General features: G+C 42.1%; 2 protein-coding genes across 6 annotated transcripts; both read left to right on the plus strand.

Moving 5' to 3' along the window:
- Window positions 1-151: 151 nt before the first annotated feature.
- Window positions 152-14,110, plus strand: snapc4 (small nuclear RNA activating complex, polypeptide 4). The gene is made up of 25 exons (XM_076998051.1): window positions 152-353; window positions 850-987; window positions 1,085-1,131; window positions 1,218-1,320; window positions 1,454-1,488; window positions 1,619-1,762; window positions 1,872-1,982; window positions 2,140-2,218; window positions 2,646-2,727; window positions 2,841-2,942; window positions 3,214-3,286; window positions 3,381-3,545; window positions 3,715-3,865; window positions 3,990-4,096; window positions 4,311-4,405; window positions 4,535-4,629; window positions 4,791-4,870; window positions 4,951-5,424; window positions 10,194-10,286; window positions 10,521-10,752; window positions 10,859-10,929; window positions 11,016-11,081; window positions 11,334-11,370; window positions 11,449-13,715; window positions 13,809-14,110. The coding sequence occupies exons 2-25, from the start codon at window positions 867-869 to the stop codon at window positions 13,905-13,907; spliced, it is 4,929 nt and encodes a 1,642-aa protein (XP_076854166.1). The 5' UTR covers window positions 152-353; window positions 850-866; the 3' UTR covers window positions 13,908-14,110.
- Window positions 14,111-14,249: 139 nt separating this feature from the next.
- On the plus strand, window positions 14,250-17,894 carry card9 (caspase recruitment domain family, member 9). Of its 5 annotated transcripts, none has more exons than XM_076998057.1 (12): window positions 14,250-14,633; window positions 14,723-14,860; window positions 14,979-15,304; window positions 15,535-15,711; window positions 15,804-15,950; window positions 16,050-16,175; window positions 16,289-16,483; window positions 16,742-16,768; window positions 16,972-17,020; window positions 17,215-17,315; window positions 17,406-17,476; window positions 17,613-17,894. In XM_076998057.1, exons 1-12 carry the CDS (start codon window positions 14,432-14,434, stop codon window positions 17,722-17,724), a joined length of 1,671 nt encoding a protein of 556 aa, XP_076854172.1. In that variant the 5' UTR covers window positions 14,250-14,431; the 3' UTR covers window positions 17,725-17,894. The 5 variants fall into 5 exon arrangements, with proteins under 5 accessions (XP_076854172.1, XP_076854174.1, XP_076854173.1 ...); XM_076998059.1 differs by having other exon boundaries at window positions 16,050-16,154; XM_076998058.1 differs by having other exon boundaries at window positions 15,807-15,950.
- The last annotated feature ends 19 nt before the right edge of the window (window positions 17,895-17,913 follow it).

Consider the following 17,913-nt stretch of genomic DNA (forward strand, 5'->3'; position numbering starts at 1 on the left):
TTTCAGTGTCATCATTTACATTGATTTTCTTGATATCATTTAACACATAACCAAACCAAGATTAATCCATCTGAAGGCTGTCTGACCGGTCCCGTACGGAAAACGGCTTTTATTTTGAAATGTGTTTGCGTTTCTGCAAAATGTGCCTATTGTCGCGCGCTTCACTTGTACTACAACAACGTTTAATGTACGCAGCGTTATCTCCGCTTCAGCATATTAGCTTAACTAGCTAATAAGGTCCGCGTTTTGAGTTTATTTCTGCGTTTTTGCCTCCCTAAGCTGGGGCTGGAAGAAGAAATAGTTTTAATTTGCGCATGGATGGGGAACTTTTGAGCTCGGCAGTTGCACTCCGGGTAATATTTGTCTGTCTGCTGCCTGCATGCACTAACTGGAGTTTGAGGTTCATTTGAAAGCTGTGTGTGTGTGTGTGTGTGTGTGTGTGTGTAGATACCTGGCACCCTTAGATATGAGATGAACTTGAGGACGGAGTGTAGCAATAGTTACATTTACATTTTCTCTACCTAAATGTATGTTGTGTTTATGTGCTCAGTCTAACGATACTTGCATCTCAGTCCTAGACTGGTCTGTGGGTTGTTAACTGGCATTGGCCTGCTCTACAATATTAATACATCAGTAAATGAGATGTCTGTCTTTATCTAACGAATAAATACCCTTTTCGTGACATGATGGCTATTTTAGGTTTAATCTGAGTAATATTGCTTGATGACACTTTAGCCAACTTGGTTGTGATGTGAACATGTGTGATTCACGTTGTAGATGTGAATGTACCTACTGTATGGATGACCAGTCGGGGACTTTTATGTCCACGGCTTCAAATGTCATGTGCAGGTGTTGGTGGGGTAAACATGGCGCAAGACGACCTTCTGGCTGAGAGGAACAAGATCCAGCGTCAGATCGAGGCGCTCCAGACGAGTCTGGGTGCTGATGGAGACATCGCAGACCTGCTGTCATCGCAGAGCGACAGTGGTGAGGCAAACACTGCGTGTTCTGACTAAAACGTGGCGTCCTGCCCCAAGTGTTTTGACCTTTTTGCCATACACGTCCGTTTTCTTTTTGATAACAGATGACACGTCTGATGACTGTGACAGTGGACATGCCAGAGGACACGTGGTAGGATTATGCCCCAAAACGTGCCTCGGTACACAATCATTTTTGTGGTGGTTTACTGTTCGGTACTTTACCACCGTCTCCCGCAGGCGCAGGACATTCTGGAGGCAGAGCGACAACAAGTACTGCAAGAGATTAAGGAATTGGAGCAAACGCTCGGGCCAAACGCAGCACTGGTTGATGCCCTGACAGGTAGAGTTTTGCAGTCTTAGTTTTGCCGTGCCTCGCAAAATGAGAAACTATCACACATGATTAAATCTTTCTTGCCCAATCTTTCTTCAGATTGTAAAACGGCTTGTACTTACGTTCTTATGTATTTGTTCAGACAGCGAACATGGCAGTGGCAGTCAAATGGATTCTGTGAGTATCCACTGTACAGCCTGACCCACAATTTACGTTTATACCATCCATTCTCATGACTGAGCCCGTTACGGTCTCAGCAGGAACCCACACTGGTCTCTTAGTAGATTTGTCTTCTAAATAATTAAAGAGTGATGAGGACAGTGACGATGAGGAGCTGTATCTTCCTCAAGACATGGAGACCTGCCTGCAGATTAATTTGGTCTATCAAGAGGTGTTGAAAGAGAAACTATCAGATTTGGAGCGCCTGCTCAATGAGAATCGCCAACAGCAGGTTGGTCCCAGCCGTGTACAAACATGGGTCTTTTATTTTGACACAATCACCAGGTTCTCAGTGGTGCTTGGGTAGAGTTGGATAAAAATGGCTTCTCTGTCTCTCACAGGAACAGATTGAAGCCCATCTTTCTGGCCCATCTTCTTCAAAGCAGCCTAACCCAAAGCTATTTCTTGGCAATTTTATGAAACCATATTTTAAGGACAAACTCACTGGTCTGGTAGGACTTTGTCACTGAATGTTTTGCAGTTTCAAAGACACAGCAACTTTTAAGAATAAGTTTGAAAAACATTTCAAATGGTTGTATCCTACTGTAACACTTGTTGCGGTATTACGTGAGTTCCTGAGTCTGTCTGTGTTTCTTTTTTCCTGTGTAGGGCCCTCCTTCAAACGAAGAAACCAGAGAAAGGCTTAGTCATGGAAAAAAGCCATGTGAAGAGATGAATATTAGAAGATGTATGTTTCAGGTTTTTTAGGCAGTTAATTTTACCACCTCACAGACATAACTTATGGTCTACTCACTAACTGACCTGTTTAAAAAAAAAGATTTAAATTCTCCATAAGGGGGAGCTGTAAGCATTCAAGTAACTCGTGTATAAATTAAAGCAGGGTGCTGAGATCTGGTCCTTGATGGCTGGAGTGCAGCAACATAACTTAATCCGAAAGAGTGGTCTGGTGATTGAGCTGTTTAAATGCACTTCATTCAGCTCCTCAATCAATTGCCAGGTGTAGGTGTCTGAGCAGGACAATCACCAAACCTTGCTGGACTCCTGCAATCCACGACCAGACGTCTGGTTTAAAGGGTGAAAATTGATGGTCCTTTGCATTAATGTATAAAGTCCTTTATTCTACAAGTTCACTTTGAGTGGTGTTATTCTTTCAGGGAATGGATGGCATAAAACCTTGCTGGTTGACTCGGTCGTCAAAGACACTATGAAACGTATGCTGCAGCCCAAGATGTCCAAGTACGTTTTGAAGAAAAAAAGCAGACTGTGTCAAAATAAGAGTTCCCTTATGGTTTTGTTTTATGCTCATGGCTTGGTTTTTGTCTGCTTGTTTGTTTTTTTTTTTTTTTTAGGGTGGAATACTTAACTGGAAAGTTATCTAAAGCAGAGGATCAGGAAAAAGAAGAACTAAAAAGACAAATTGCTCTTCTACAGAAGGACATCAAAGAAATAAGGTTGTTATTCTTATTTATATATACACACGCAGTTAAAAATGATAGACACAGACTCCACCTTCACTTTGGTGTTGCACAGTGAGCATATGTTGGCATAGGTGTGGACAGAATTTGAATGCCAGCTGTGATGGGCACCTCTGCTGTAAAAGTTGAATGGTGATCTCAATGAGCTGTTTAGAGTTAAACTCACTAAGCTGTGATGATTCTCTTGATTATTGCCTTCAATGTGGCCACAAATGACTTTTCATGTGATTTTCTTTTAATTTTGTAGCTCAAAGAAGGAAGACCAGCTGTATGGGACTCGCAGGGATGATCACGACTGGGAGAAGATATCCAATATCGATGTATGTTTTTTTTTAATTCTTGAAATCATACGATTAATTTTTACTTGGTGGCTATCGGCCATTCTGTGGTCAAAATCTGTGAGTGTGTTTACAGTTTGAGGGCCTTCGACACTCTGACGATTTGATGAGGTTCTGGCAAAATTACCTGCATCCTTCCATTAACAAATCAGCATGGACTCAGGATGAAATTGAGAAGCTTGGGGAGATTGCGGCACAGCACAAATGCTGCCACTGGGATCAGATTGCGGAAGCACTTGGGGTAAGTTTAACATCGAAGTCATCCCGTCTGCCCCGCTGTACTGCTCCAAATTCTGCAGGATTAGCAGTGAGGATGTTTTTTATTGCATGTGCCTACACAGAAATTAAACTCTTGAAATTTACACTCAGAAATCTTGTTTGATTGTTTGCTTTCATCTTTGTTCTTTTAGACCAATAGGTCAGCCTTCATGTGCTTCCAGACATACCAGCGCTACGTCTCCAAAAGCTTCAGAAAGAAATATTGGACTAAAGAGGAGGATCAGGTCCTTCGAGACCTTGTGGAGAAGATGAGAATCGGAAACTTCATACCATACACACAGAGTAATGTGACTGTGGTGTTTACAAGTCACAGACAATGTTCTCGGTTGTATTGACCCTTGCTTTTGCATTATTTGTGCAAATATTTGCATAATTGTAATTGTGCCTGTTTTTATTTGTAATACAGTGTCCTATTTTATGGAGGGCCGTGATCATGCCCAGCTCATGTACCGCTGGACAGCTGTGCTTGACCCCTCAATAAAGAGGGGCCCATGGTCAAAAGAGGAGGACCAGGTATGTGTGTTCCATTTTAACCTCTTCTTCTCCATGGCTGATCGATTGAAATCTTAAAGAGGCCAAATCAAGAATTTCTGGCTGATTTTGAGTGCCAGAATAGAAAATGCTTTAGACCCTCTTTCCCAAAAAACCTTTAGCAAAAATAGCAGTGAACACGGATTTACCTCTGCTTGCCCAATAAGGGCAATAACTGCAACTGTTCTTGTTTCAGTTATTGTTAAAAGCTGTGGAGAAGTTTGGGTGTAAGGACTGGTACAAAATCAGACTGGAGGTTCCGGGCAGGACAGACAATGCGTGTCGGGACAGGTGTGTCAGTCCTGCTGCAGTTTGCACAAACATGAGTGTGTCACCAGTGTACCTCGGTTCTGAGAACAGTTGAGATCTACCTCACCATTTTCTTCATTCTGTCCTTTGCTTTTATGTGTTGCGTCTCAGGTATTTGGATAGCCTACGAGAGGATGTGAAGAAAGGCATTTGGAGTAACGAAGAAGTGAAATTGTTGAAATCATTGGTTGAGAAATATGGTGTTGGTGAGTGACGACCTCAAGACTCGAGTCTTCACGGAGCCTGGCCGTCAAATGATTTAAAACAAAAGTGTCTGTGAACTCACGAAGAATGAATAGTTTTCCAACAGCTGTCTTAGTTTCTGTAGACTGGCTGTTTAATGGTCATAATTGTGCAATGTCATCAGGTAAATGGTCCAAAATAGCCGCTGAAATTCCAAACCGGGTCGACGCTCAGTGTTTGAACAAGTGGAGAACACTGACTGGGGTAAGTTGGATGCCGGTTTTTAATAGAACTGGTTCCGCATGCTGTGTGTGTGTAAAACACTCTTGTTTTATCACGTGTAGAAAGCACAGAAGAAAAGAAGGGTAAGGAGTCACAGTCGAGGTTCCAGGCGAAAGAGGAGGAAAGTGATGAGGAGTTATGATGAAGACACAACCGACTCCACCTCTGAAGATGAAAATGTAAAAGTGGAATTCCTGGACAGTGATGAAGAACAGACCAGAGACGAAAAGTTAGACGTCCTCTCGGAAGAGGAGATGGACCGTAGAGAAGAATACATCCAGCCTGACATGAAGGAATGGATTCCTGCAGGTGGAAATGCATGTTCACGTCCCGCAGGGACCGTGAGAACCATGCTGGTACGACTGCCAAGTGAGGAGGAGGAGCAGGACTGTGGCACAGGCCACATGGTCACCGGCAGCACACTGACTTCGTCTGATGTGAATCGCCCAATACCTGTACAAAACACTGTGCTGGATTACTTGGGGAACCCTGTTAAGACTTATATAGGTATAGATCCACCTGATTTGCCAATGTGGGTAAGTATATATGTTTTTGTTTTCTGTCCGCAGATGAGTTCTCAGTCACAAACGAGTCAGATATTCTCAGATATTTGTTGTTACATGTGAGATGTTTTCATGGTGCTCCTGGTCTATGGAGTGATTTTTGTGTCAAGTTCCACAGAAGCAAAAGTAAATCTGCAGGCAAAATTCTTAGCATCAAGAGCAGAAAGTATATGTTGTGAATGCAAAACAGAAAAAAATTATTGCAAATGTACACTGTGTAATAACTACATTAAGCATGACTGTTAATATTTAGCACACTTCACGAGCGTGAGCTTTAAAAAATTTTTGTGAACTGGATTGAGAGAAAACACTGATGTGTGGAAGAAATATGAGTATTTGCATTATTTTCAATATCTACAGACTAGGGATGCAAATTATCGATTAATTCATTAATCGTTAGTTGATTGATCTTATCGATCGACTTTCGATTAATCGATAAGCGGCGTTTTCCACCTGAATTTCATTGTTTCAATAGGGCTTTTAAAAATATTAGCTAAATATACTGCTCAAAAAAATTAAGGGAACACTAAAATAACACATCCTAGATCTCAATTAATAAAAATCTTTGAAATCAGTTGAAAATCTTTCATTTCTACCCGTTGTCTGTTCCATTTGCACAAGAGCAGTTGAAATTGATTCACAATCAGTGTTGTTTCCTATCTGAACACGAAGTGTGGATGACTTGGAGTTACATTGTGTTGTTTAAGTGTTCCCTTTATTTTTTTGAGCAGTGTAGTTAAAACACTTTGGTCAAAAAGTATATATTATATTATGATAATTATATTGTATTATATGATATATTGCTCAAGTAATTATGCATTAGGAATTTTTTATGGTATAACAAAATACATTCTTTCATTTAAAAAAGGAATAAATTAAGGACTGGCTCCGTTCTTGCATTTGAAACATTAGACATTTTTAAAAATGTAAAAAAAAAATTTAAAGAAGAAATTAAATAGAGAGCCAAACAGAATATTATTGAGCCTATGCTTGGACAATGTTTCTAGCGTTGTCGTGAACACACGCTGTAACGCGACCGGAGAGTGCCCAAGTCTCCACAACATCATTGAGCTTGTCAGCTAAATTGTCAGCGGTGTGTCTGTCCGACATGTTCGTCGTAATCAGCACTGCAGATTTTAGCTGCCAGTTCTCGTCAGTGTAGTGGCACGTCACGGTAATGTAACTTTATGTTGTTAGAGTCGTCCAACAATCTGTTGTAAGGGCTACAGCAGTAGTGGTAGCTAGCTTTGTTTTAGCTCACTCTTCATTTTTCATAGCGAGCTTCGAAAACGCTCGCCTTCCCAGTGTAGCTGTGATTTTAGCTTGACCAGGTGCACTGGTGATATGCAGGACAGCTGCATGCACGGTGTTCAAATCATAATTGAGTGAGCTAGTGGAACTGTTGTACTTCAATACCGCATTACACAGAGAACATTTGACTTCTTAGCCTAAATTAACAATGTTAAAATTGTAGCGACTACTACTCCTCGCAGCGAATTCCCTAACAGATAGGCACTTGGCCCTTTAAGTGACACTGGGGGAGCGGCGCCTGCGCGCGCCAGGGGAGGGGGAGAGAACAGTGCTGTTGTTTGAGTTGCGTGGAAAATAAAGTTTCCCTCCTCGGGATTTTCTAGATTACGCAGTTTCTGCCTCGTTTCCCGAACCCGCTTCAAAATAGTCCCACACCGCACATCTTTTCGCCCGCTTCATTTTGTTTTCCACTCTGGTCTTTCGCGACACGTGTTCACCTCTCGTTCTTACACTCTGTTCAAGTTACTACAGGAGCGCTCTCTAACGATTAATCGTGATTAATACATTTTGATCGAGTAACGTCTTAATCGACAATTAATCGAAAGTCGATTAATCATTTGCATCCCTACTACAGACCATTTAGCAATTAATTATAACCTTTGTATAAACTTTAATGGTAAAACTCAGTTTACCTGCTGCTGTGAAATAGAACCCCCGCGTTCCGCCATGTTTGAAAACGCTGGGAAGCTGGTGGGGTGGGCGGGTCCCAGAAGTGGTTTCAGAGCTCTGTGTCAGTTCGGAATCAGTGACCAATGGAGATTGCAGAGGAACGCCTTCATCTAAGACCCTCCCACACGTGAAATGTGTTCCAAAACTCAGAAGCACAAAAAACGAAGCAGAAGCAAAGAGAGATTCCAGAAGCAAAAGCCCTTACTGGGAAAATCCAAAAAAACAAAAACAATGGAACCAAATACCGTCAAAATGCAGTAACCAATTGTATTTTAAATATATACTTTTGATATATTTTTTTCGGTTTTGCATACACAACATATACTGCTCTTGATGCTAAGAATTAACTTTTGCTTCTGTGGAACTTTAGACACAAAAATCACACCATACTTTGTCATGTTATCTATCTGCCTGTCTTCATCGGGGGTGCCGTCAAAATATTCTGATGTGAAATAAAAAACTATAGTTTTAAAAATTGAAGTTATTATACGCTTTAAAAATCATAAAAATTTATTTCATATGACCAGATCTCTCAAGTTTGGTGGGCGTGAGCTTTTTTTCAGGCGGGGGGGGGGGGGGGGGGGGGGGGGGGATTGGAATCTGTCGCGATGGTTAGTGTAGCGCGTGTGTGTGTGTGTGTGTGTGTGTGTGTGTGTGTGTGTGTGTGTGTGTGTGTGTGTGTGTGTGTGTGTGTGTGTGGTTGGGCAGCGGGCTGGCTAAAGTCTACCAAGCAACAGCGCGATCTATATTCTGATTGGTTCAACCTGTTATAATATACAACCGATGGATTGGCTGAATATGCTGTGGTGTGCGGCGATTAGATTATTTAAAAAATAAATAAATAAATAATATTCAAGCATGAGAAATTCCATGTGTGGCGTGAGAGCGTGTGAAATCGCTAAAATGCGTGAGTCTCACGCTCAATGCGTGCATATGACCGGCATATGACCCTTACCAAGGTCAGCACGTGATTACGCAGGTTTCCCACTGACTGTAAGTCACATTTATGTGCTCTCTAGTTTTTTCTAAAATGTATTACTCAAGTACTGAAAGTAAAAAGTACAAGTATTGTGTTTTGATTTAGTTAAAGAAAGCCGTCAAGGTTTGATTATCAATTGTTTTTATATATATCTTGCAAATCAAAGATGTCAAAGACCACAAACACTGTATGTTCTGTACAAACAAGTAGCAACTTAAAAAACTGGACTTAACACTTCGTACACAAAAAACAGATAACCTATGTCCCGCGTAGGTTTGAAGCAGAAGTACAAGTTCGACTTAATTTAGCTGAGAAAACGAGTTGTATTTTGGACGTAAAATCCGTTCGTCGGATTCAGAGGATGAGCCTACTGCCCTGCGTTTATCCCCAATAAATGCCCTTACCCTATAAAACACTATAAAAATGGGCACATGATTAGTCAGCATGAAAAGAGACATGGCTTACTGTTGCTAAAAACACAACATCGCCGACTGCCAGCTAATGTTAAGTGAATACTGCAGCACGTCATGAACATAATTAGGTTAGTTAGCGAAGATATATTCTGTGCGTTATATTTATAACTTGCATTGATGTGTTTCTTCAAGTTCAAAGGAATTTACTTTCACTCCAGCAAACGCAAACACTGTCTCTAGGTAGAGCCAGGGTGGTCTCCTTCCTCACCCTCACCGCCACGATCACTCGATGTTGAAGGTGTGGAAGGTGCCAATATATGTACATTAAAACACCAACAAGCTTATTATGCAGCACTTATGCTGCTCTTCTGCTGTTACCAAACACTGTACCATCTCTTTTAATGAGATAAAAAGCGAATTATTTGGAATAATGTCGAGTATGTGTATTTGTATAAATATGTAAATTAAGCTGAAGGTGCTGGTAAATACTGAAATTAACCTTCAAAGTGCCCGCACAAAAATCAAGAGGTGCACGACCTCGCGACGTGACCGCGCGCGTGGCCAACGCGCATGGGCGGAGCCACCGCAATTGCGTCTTTTTGCCGCGCGGACCCTTGTGGCAGTCACGACGTGTCAAGTGAACCTAGATTACGAAGCTCAAGTGTTCAGTGAAGGCAGCAACAGAGTAAACGAGACGCGACCGGAGCATGCGCAGTTTACTCATAAGCCTGATCGCTTGACCCGGTGACAGCGCCAGCTAACATGTTTATAATTGTAAGGAGTAACTATACAGCACGTAAAAAATGTATCGGAGTAAAAGTATTAAACTGATGGAAAATATGTAGTGAAGTAAAAGTGGAAGTAGGAGAAAAAAATAATACTCCAGTAAAGTACAGATACAGCATTTTAGTACTTAAGTACAGTAGTGTCGCCCTTGGCTTGCTCACTGGGGGCTAGGACTCGGCACTTGTAAAGGTGCTTTGTGACAACAACTGTTGTAAAAAGCGCTATATGAATAAAATTTGCTTGATTAATTGATTGAAGTAGTTCTACTTCGTTACTATACAACTCTGTCTGGCGCCAACCACTGGCGATCGATAGATCGCGATATAACACTTAATTTGTGTCCATTTTACGTTCGCCTCCCCCCCCCTCGTCAACACTTTACACTTGCCACCTCCTCCAGGTTCAAATCTCGCTCCAAGCGATCTTCAAAAGTTGGCAAGCCTGTGTTTTTAGGGCATTGTAAACTGGGGTCCCTTAAAATTTTGCATGCATATAAAGGGTGCCACAACTGAAAAAAGGTTGAGAAACACTGATCTATATATCTCATTGTCCATACACTGAGATGTGTGTCCTTGGACTTGCAGGAACGCTGCAATGAAAACGCCATGGAGAAAGTGCCTGTCGGTGATATTCAAAATTTGCTCATTTGGATCCATAAGAATCATAAGAGGAAACCAGTAAGAATCTTCATAATTAATTATCTATTAATGTTGATAGTTTTTGCAGTCAAGATTACTTCTGTATAGCAGATTACCATAGAGCAAGGATTACTACAGACACCCTGTATAGCAGATTACCATAGAGCAAGGATTACTACAGACACCCTGCATCCTTTGCCATACTGCAGTACTTTTAAGATTCTGTTGTCTCTTTGGTTGAAGCCCACCAACTATACCTTTTTTTCCCCCCAGATAATGCGCAGGAAAAAAACCAAAATGTCTTCAGATAAGGGACAAAAGCATGCAAAAAAGTGTAGACAGGACACCATTAGAAAGAGGAGCAATCTGTGTGGTATAGATGGCGTAGAGACGAAAGTCACCAATGCACGCAAAAGCCTCGTCTATGGTCTCCTGATTGCTGTTGTTCCATGGGTCGGCAATATGATGATGCCCCTGCCTTTCAGCGAAAAGAGAGTTTGTGAAGGTATGATGCAGTCTGAACGTGTCTTCTTCCTCTGCCTGTGCTGATGGGGGCATTGGTTTCTTTGAAAGGGCTGAAGTTTTTTTTTTTTTTTTTTTTGTCTCGACAGCTGATATCGTCCGACAAAGAGCAGCTGTTGTCAATCTCCAAAAAACATCAGTTTTCTTGTTCTTTCTGAAGGTGAGACGTAAGACTTCTTCACTGATTTCCGCTTTTCCAGCAGACTCTATGAAGGGTGTGGTTTAAGCTTTGTTGTGCTGAAACAGGTTCTTCACGTTGATGCTGAAGGGTGTAAGAAGGTCATCGAGGCTCGCAAGGCATCCGAAAGACAAGTACGCGCAATCATGCACACTCACGTGTCCAACTCCAGCATACAAACTACACAAACGCTATTGGATAACAGAATCTTGATGTGTGTGATGTCACAAAAAGACCAAAGTGTCTGTTTTAATAAGGCAGTTAAGGTTATGTTTCTATGTTCATAAAAAAAAATTGCACCCCGTCTTGGCTAAATTCGAATGCGTCCAGTAGAGCAATGAGGGTTCTGATGTTTTTACTCCACTATTTATCCGTTTTCTCCTCAGTCACTAAGACCCCAGCCTGAGTCAGGACCCCAAAGAGGTACTGAAATCTGAAATTGAAATGGTTTCAAATAAAAAAATACACCTGTTAAGTTTTAACATTTACATTCTCTTTCAGCCGTGCGACATAATACATACTCCGATTCTCCTTTGACCGTGGCTCAAATTCTTGCTCTGAGAGCTCTGCAGGTAAACAGTCCTAAGCCAGCCAATATCGAACAGCCTCCACCACCCCCACAACCAACCAAGCAGCCACAGCAGGTTTTGCAGACTGCTACCCAGATCATGGGGCCTACACTGGTGGTCCCTCAGACTTGTATTACCCAGTCAACGCATCTACAGCCTGTTGGACAGGGAATTGTACCTTTTCTACAATCACAGAACACTTTAGAAGTTTGTCAGCCAGTACTGCAGTTGGCCGTACCAGTAGAACCTCAAACCACCGTACCTCTTACAACAAGCTCGGCAGAAGTGGAGACACCCAAAATAGCCCCATCTACATCAACATCTACCCCATCTACTACTGTACCTCCTGTAACAATCTCAGGAGAAGGCAGGACCTCAAAACGCATCCGCAGGACCACAAAGAAGGCCCAAGCTTTGATGGAGAATTCTAAAAGCAAGGCTTCCAAGCAGAAGAATGTTGAAGATTGCAAGGGTCATAGTGAGGCGCCAACGTCTACATTACCACAAACTACAGCTTGGATTCTAACTCCTGCAGGTCTGATGCCTCTGGCTGGAATTCAAATAACACCTTCTGGTACCCTTGGTAATCAGAACCAAGTGATGCCTAACATTGTTCCTCAAGTGCCAGTCATAGTGAACCAAAATAGTTCCTTCGCATTTGTCAATACTATGCAACCGAGCAATCCATCTACTGTCTTCCCAGCTCCTGTTGCACCTGTAACTACTGTTATGTCTCCATCAGCTAAAACAAATGTTGGTCAGAACCTTTTCGTTTCCACCGCCTCAAACCAGCCCAGGGCTTCCTCACTTCCCTCGATCAATAAAGACCCCAACGTCTCAACCGCCATCACAAATACCCATAGTGCTCCTGTGGATACTAAAGTACCCACCTTTCTTAGTAGCTCTGCCGTTCGGTCTAAAATCTCATGTAGTCAAGGTCAACCCCTCTTGAGTGTTGTCCCTCAACTGACAATTCAGTCACCTATCATAGTGAACCAGAATGGATCCCTCACTCTTCTCTGTGACGCTGTACCCACAGTTCCTTTAAATTCCCCTGTGACTCCTGCCACATCCATCCCCATCGGATCAAGTCAAAGATCTGTACTGTCATCAGGTTTGCACACCACCAAAAGCTTTTCGCTACCTTCAGTCAGTAACCTCAATAATCCTTCAGTTCTACCAGTCTCTCCTAGTGTTTTGACCATTCCTAGTCCTGTAATTCAGAGGCCTTGTCCTTCTTTGCCAAGCGGTCAGAATCAAATAATTGCATACCCTCAGGTGGTATTTCAGCAGCCAGTCGTAGCAAAACAGAGTATCTCCATGGCACTCAATGTTGTAGACCCAAATATAACCTCTAAACCTTCACCCAGCTCTGCAGCACCCAGTAAAAACCCTCCACCATCTGCCACAGAGTTCCCCAAGGACTTAACTGCGTCCTCTGTTAATAATGCACTTATTGAATCTCCAAGTTATGTAATAAAACCACCCAGTGTCCCTTCAGTCCCATCTTCTGTGGCTCTAAGTAAAATTTCTATAGCTACATCACATGCTACGCAAAAGAAGAATTCTGGCTCCCAGGGCTCAGTCCCCGTCCAACACGGCTTACCAGTCAATGTAAGAAGGCTGCCCAAGAGCCAGGTGTGTGCTAATAAATTCGTTGGACACACTACATCTAGTTGCCAAACTTTGCTTAAAACACAAGCCCCTCAAGTTAAAAAGCAACCCCTTCAACCAGCAGCAGCCACGTCTAACCCTAGTCCTAAACCTCATCCTCCACATTTTGATCCAAACCTGATGTTCCTTGAGCATCCCGATCAAGTGCAGCACTGGATTAAAGGGACCGGTGGGATCTCGCTGCCTTTTCTGGAGGACAAAATGCCTTATCTTCCCCCTTTTGTCAGCAACGTCTGTGCACTTGCCTCTTTACTCCAAGCCAAGGAGACTTTGCTAAACAGAGCAGCGCAGCTTCTACCCGAAGAACACCGTAGTGGGAGTGGAGAGGACGACAAGATGGCGGCTGTCCGTAAACTGGTGTCCGACAGGTTCAAAACCAACCCGGCGTACTTGCTTCTGAAGGCACGCTTCTTGTCATGTTTCACCTTGCCTGCCCTTCTGGCCACCATACATCCGTGCAAGCAGTCGCAGGGTGATGACGTAAGCGAAGATGACTGCAAGGACCACGTCAGGCTCAAGATTGCAGTGAGTTCTGTATGGTGCTTGTATTGTTGCAAAAACAACGTAGCATGAATGTGTTTTAATGGATCGATTGGATTTTCACATTTTCTTTTGCAGGGATCTCTGCTCTGCAAAAGTGAGCGAGAAGAGTCAGAAGAACAGTTTACTGGGTTCAGCGGAGGAGTGCAAAATGGCCATCATGCATTGCAGAGATAGGGACCTTCTAGGTTGTCTCTTTTTGTTTGAGATTGTCATCTTACTAAGTATTGCACAGCATTATAGTGGGTCTATAATAATATGTCAAATGTACAAGTGGTTTTGAAAAGTTCAATAGAGTTGTAATTTATTTTTGTTGTATTTATAATTTTTTTTTATTGTTCAAGAGAAATTCCTTACTTTAAATAAAATTTGTAACTGGACCTTTGTGCTCTTCCTTCTGTTTTTATACCTTAATATACACACCCTTTCATTGATTAAAAGAAGAACACAGTAATTTTAAAAATGCACAGGAGATCTTGACCATGTGTTTTTCCCTACAGCAGCATTCAATCTTGCTAGATCACGAGTTAATCATACTGGCACAAGTGATTGGGAAAGAAAGGGAAATGGAGAAACCAAAAAGAAGGAACTACAGTAATGTTTGTCTGAAGAGCTGTATTTCCCTTTTCTCTCCTGTGTGTGACCTCCAATATCAGTGTGCGTTCAGCTGAGACGGTATAAACATCTATAGTAGGCCATCAATGGCTGACGGCCCAAGTGCTCTAGACTTTGAGGAGGATGAGGAGTGTTGGATACGTCTGGAAGATTACAGGATGCTTCTTACCAGGACAATTGAGCCCTCACGAATAATACCGTACTTAAGGCAGTGCAAGGTGCTAAACGGTGAGGACGAAGAACAGATTTACAACGATCCCAGTCTGATTGTCAGAGGGCGAAAAGTAGGTAAGGAACTTTTAGAAAGTGAGCACGTGCCACCACCACCATTTTCTCACATACGTGGTTCATGGTTTAGAAATGGTGTTTTTGGCTAGGTATGATGCTGGATCTTTTACAAAGGACTGGTCTGAAGGGCTACGTGGCATTCTTAGAGAGTCTGGAGTTGAATTACCCTCAACTCTATCAGAAAATCACAGGGAAGGAGCCTACCCGAGTCTTCTCTGTACTTATGGGTTAGTTCACTGTCAGATGTTCACAAATGGATTTGTTGGTCTGTCTATTCATTACAGATTAATAATTTACTTGTAAAGCCCAAATATACAAACCTGTATTTCATTTCTTGCCATTCAGATACAGCAGGTGAGTCAGGACTAACTCAGTTCCTCATGAGTGAGGTGACTCGCCTACAGAAAGCTTTTCAGGACGAACGCAAAGGGAGACTGAAAGCCGCAGCCCGCGCAGCAGAGCAAGTCGACACCATTCGTCAGCTCCAGACACGTGAACGTGAGCTTCACGTGCAGCAAGAGCGTGTGCAGCACATGAGGGAGGAGCAGGACCAGCTCTGGAATGAAGCACGACACTTGAAGGATGAGAACTACCGGCTGATGCATGACGTGACTCGCCTGAGCGAAGAGAAAAACTGCGCGCTCATGTGCAATAGAGACTTACAGCTGCAGGTTATACACATTACTCCAATATAATATATAAAAATATATTTTTTTCATGTAATTATCTCTAAATATTATATTTGATGTATCATATTTCAAGACCATGTTGGTTTGGTCTTTAAAGGATTCTCTGTATAACTTGTACTACTTATTCCAGTATTCTTATTGTGCTATAGCAAAATTGAAGTTGGTTTGAAAAAATGTAAGCCTTGACAAAGTATGTCTGCATTCACTGTCAGATTGAAAGACTGAAACACAGTTTAATGAATGCGGAGAGCGATTCAAAGATTCATCGCAAACGCACAATGACACTGAAAAATGCCATGGAGCAGAGGCCCAGTCAGGAAACCATCTGGCAGCTGCAGAAGGAAAATGATCTCCTCAGAGCTCAAGTTCAGGAGCTCCAGAGTTCTCAGGTAAACCCAAAAAAAACATTAAAGCTGCGTCCTCACAGCTTGAACGAAATCTGCATGATGTGTTTTTGTTTTGTTTTTTTTTTCTTCCCCAGCAGGTCCAAATTCCAACCGAGCATGAGAAGATGAGCATTCATTGTCTGGAAGATTTCAAAAACCAAAGCCAGGAACATCAGAAGCTGTTGAACAACATATACCGACTACGCAGGGATCTGCACAATGCTGAGGTGTTGCGAGATAAGGTTTGTGAAAACATTTTTTAAGTGCGATATCGGTCTAGACCCCTTCAGTCACACATTATTCACACACCGCTTCTTACGAGAGCTGTGTTACACTTGCAGACACTGGAGAAGAAGGAAGAACTGGAGTTGAAGTGTGCAATGTTTAAAAAGGACTCCAGAATGTACTGCCTTCGCATGGAGGACATCTTGACGCAGCTGGATGAGGTCATCAAAGAGAGAGACGTGGTGAAGACAGCGAACGACTTCACCTTTGTGTTTTAGCGGCTTACCACTCTGCTGAAATATTCTTGTATTACAGTCTCTGTTATTCAGTAAAATACCCCTTTTTTGTTCAAAAGGCCATTTCTTCAAGAGAAGAATGCCATCAGGAGAACTGTAAATATCTCCAAGACAAGGATAGGTACCGGAAACAGATCCGGAAACTGGGAGAGTGTTATGATGAGCTGCAAGTTCAGCTCTTCCGGACTGAAGCAGAACTCTTCACTCTCCAGGCAAAATTTCGCAAACAGAAACACTTACAGGAAACATCAACAGTAAGTGACTCCAGCTTTATTATACCAAGAAATGAGTCTGAGTTGTGATGTGGTGTTTTGGTTCTATGGCTTAGGCTGATTGCAAGATGTACTGCTGACTTTCATTAACATCGGAATGCATGTGTGATGGATTTATCATTTTTACTTTCATAAACAGATATCTGGTCTATTAAATGTTTCACATTTGTTTGAAAAACATTATTAATGTCATATTATCTGAAAAACTCAAATAATTTATGTTCTTTCTTTCTCTCCCAGACCGCAGAAGAAATCTGCTCAACCGAGGTAAGCGTGGCATGATTTGGGGATTTTTATTTCTTCTTATTATTATTCTTCAAATCAATGGATGTATGCAGCAGTTCCCCCAGAGTTTTTTGAGGCGAGAGGTTTCGTACCTTGACTCAGTTATAGCCCACTGTTCCCCTTTTATTGCATATTCTTTCTGCTGTAGAACTACTACAGTACATTTAACTTTTGTGTCTTGTTAGTTAAAAAGCCAGACAAGTGAGGAGGACGCGAAGGACAAGGATGAGAAAGGTGAACTCCCACTGCATATATACTGAAATTCAAACGTTTAACTCAAACCTTGAGTCTCTTTTTTAGGTTTGGGGGGGGGGGGGGGGGGGGGGGGGTTGTGTCAGACCAACTTGTCTTACAAGCAGATATAATTTTTTTCACATATTTGTTCTTGTATATTGTCTTTTTTGTTTCCTTCTTTGTTTAAACTTTAGATATAAGCGAGAATTCACAAAGCCCAACTTCAGGGGAGGATAATATGTGCATAAGCATTAAAGACCCTTGTCTTTCTGAGCCAAAGGAAGAAGACTTTAGGGTAACAGGAGGCTTAAACTAATTTTTATTGTATACATTTAGGGAAACCTGAATCTTTCTTTTTATGTTTTTAATATTACTTGTGTTACAGGAGTGGATGCTCAACGAGGAATTGTCATCTAGTTATAACCCAAGACCACGGTGCAATTTTTATTACAGAAGGTTGGTGCTTTGCCTTCAAACACAGCACGCCCCCTACTGGTGGAACAATCATGGCTCGTTGACTGGCAGTTGGTGTGACGCCTTGACAAAGAACATGATACTAAACACTTTATTTACTTGTTTGTTCGCATATCAGGAAACGTGCCTTGAGAACAAAGCCCACTGTCAAAGACTATGCTAAAGAGCGCTCACAGTCTGTCCTGGACAACACCAGTGGGAGTGACAACACTGACACAGACGGGATGTGACCTCAACGTCCCCCCCAGCCAGGGAAGAACACACTGCCTGATTTGAAAGACTGAAGATGCCATTGTATCACATGTTGATGATCCCCCAAATGATATGCAAAACGTTTCCTAATTAAGTCTGCAATGTTTCACAAATTAACACAAAATCATATTAAAATGCTTAGTCTTCATTGTGTGTCTCAAAAACGA

This window comes from Brachyhypopomus gauderio, chromosome 3, assembly GCF_052324685.1.
Source record: "Brachyhypopomus gauderio isolate BG-103 chromosome 3, BGAUD_0.2, whole genome shotgun sequence".
Classification (NCBI taxonomy): domain Eukaryota; kingdom Metazoa; phylum Chordata; class Actinopteri; order Gymnotiformes; family Hypopomidae; genus Brachyhypopomus; species Brachyhypopomus gauderio.

What these genes read in the sequence shown, in the direction of transcription:
- snapc4 (XM_076998051.1), top strand. Translation starts at nt 867, where the DNA reads ATGGCGCAAGACGACCTTCTGGCTGAGAGGAACAAGATCCAGCGTCAG. An exon ending in GTCATCGCAGAGCGACAGTG is followed by an intron (nt 988 to 1,084) that starts GTGAGGCAAACA and finishes TTTTGATAACAG; the next exon opens with ATGACACGTCTGATGACTGT. An exon ending in GGTTGAGAAATATGGTGTTG is followed by an intron (nt 4,630 to 4,790) that starts GTGAGTGACGAC and finishes CAATGTCATCAG; the next exon opens with GTAAATGGTCCAAAATAGCC.
- card9 (XM_076998057.1), top strand. Translation starts at nt 14,432, where the DNA reads ATGGCTGACGGCCCAAGTGCTCTAGACTTTGAGGAGGATGAGGAGTGT. An exon ending in AAGAAATCTGCTCAACCGAG is followed by an intron (nt 16,769 to 16,971) that starts GTAAGCGTGGCA and finishes GTGTCTTGTTAG; the next exon opens with TTAAAAAGCCAGACAAGTGA. An exon ending in GAAGGACAAGGATGAGAAAG is followed by an intron (nt 17,021 to 17,214) that starts GTGAACTCCCAC and finishes TTTAAACTTTAG; the next exon opens with ATATAAGCGAGAATTCACAA.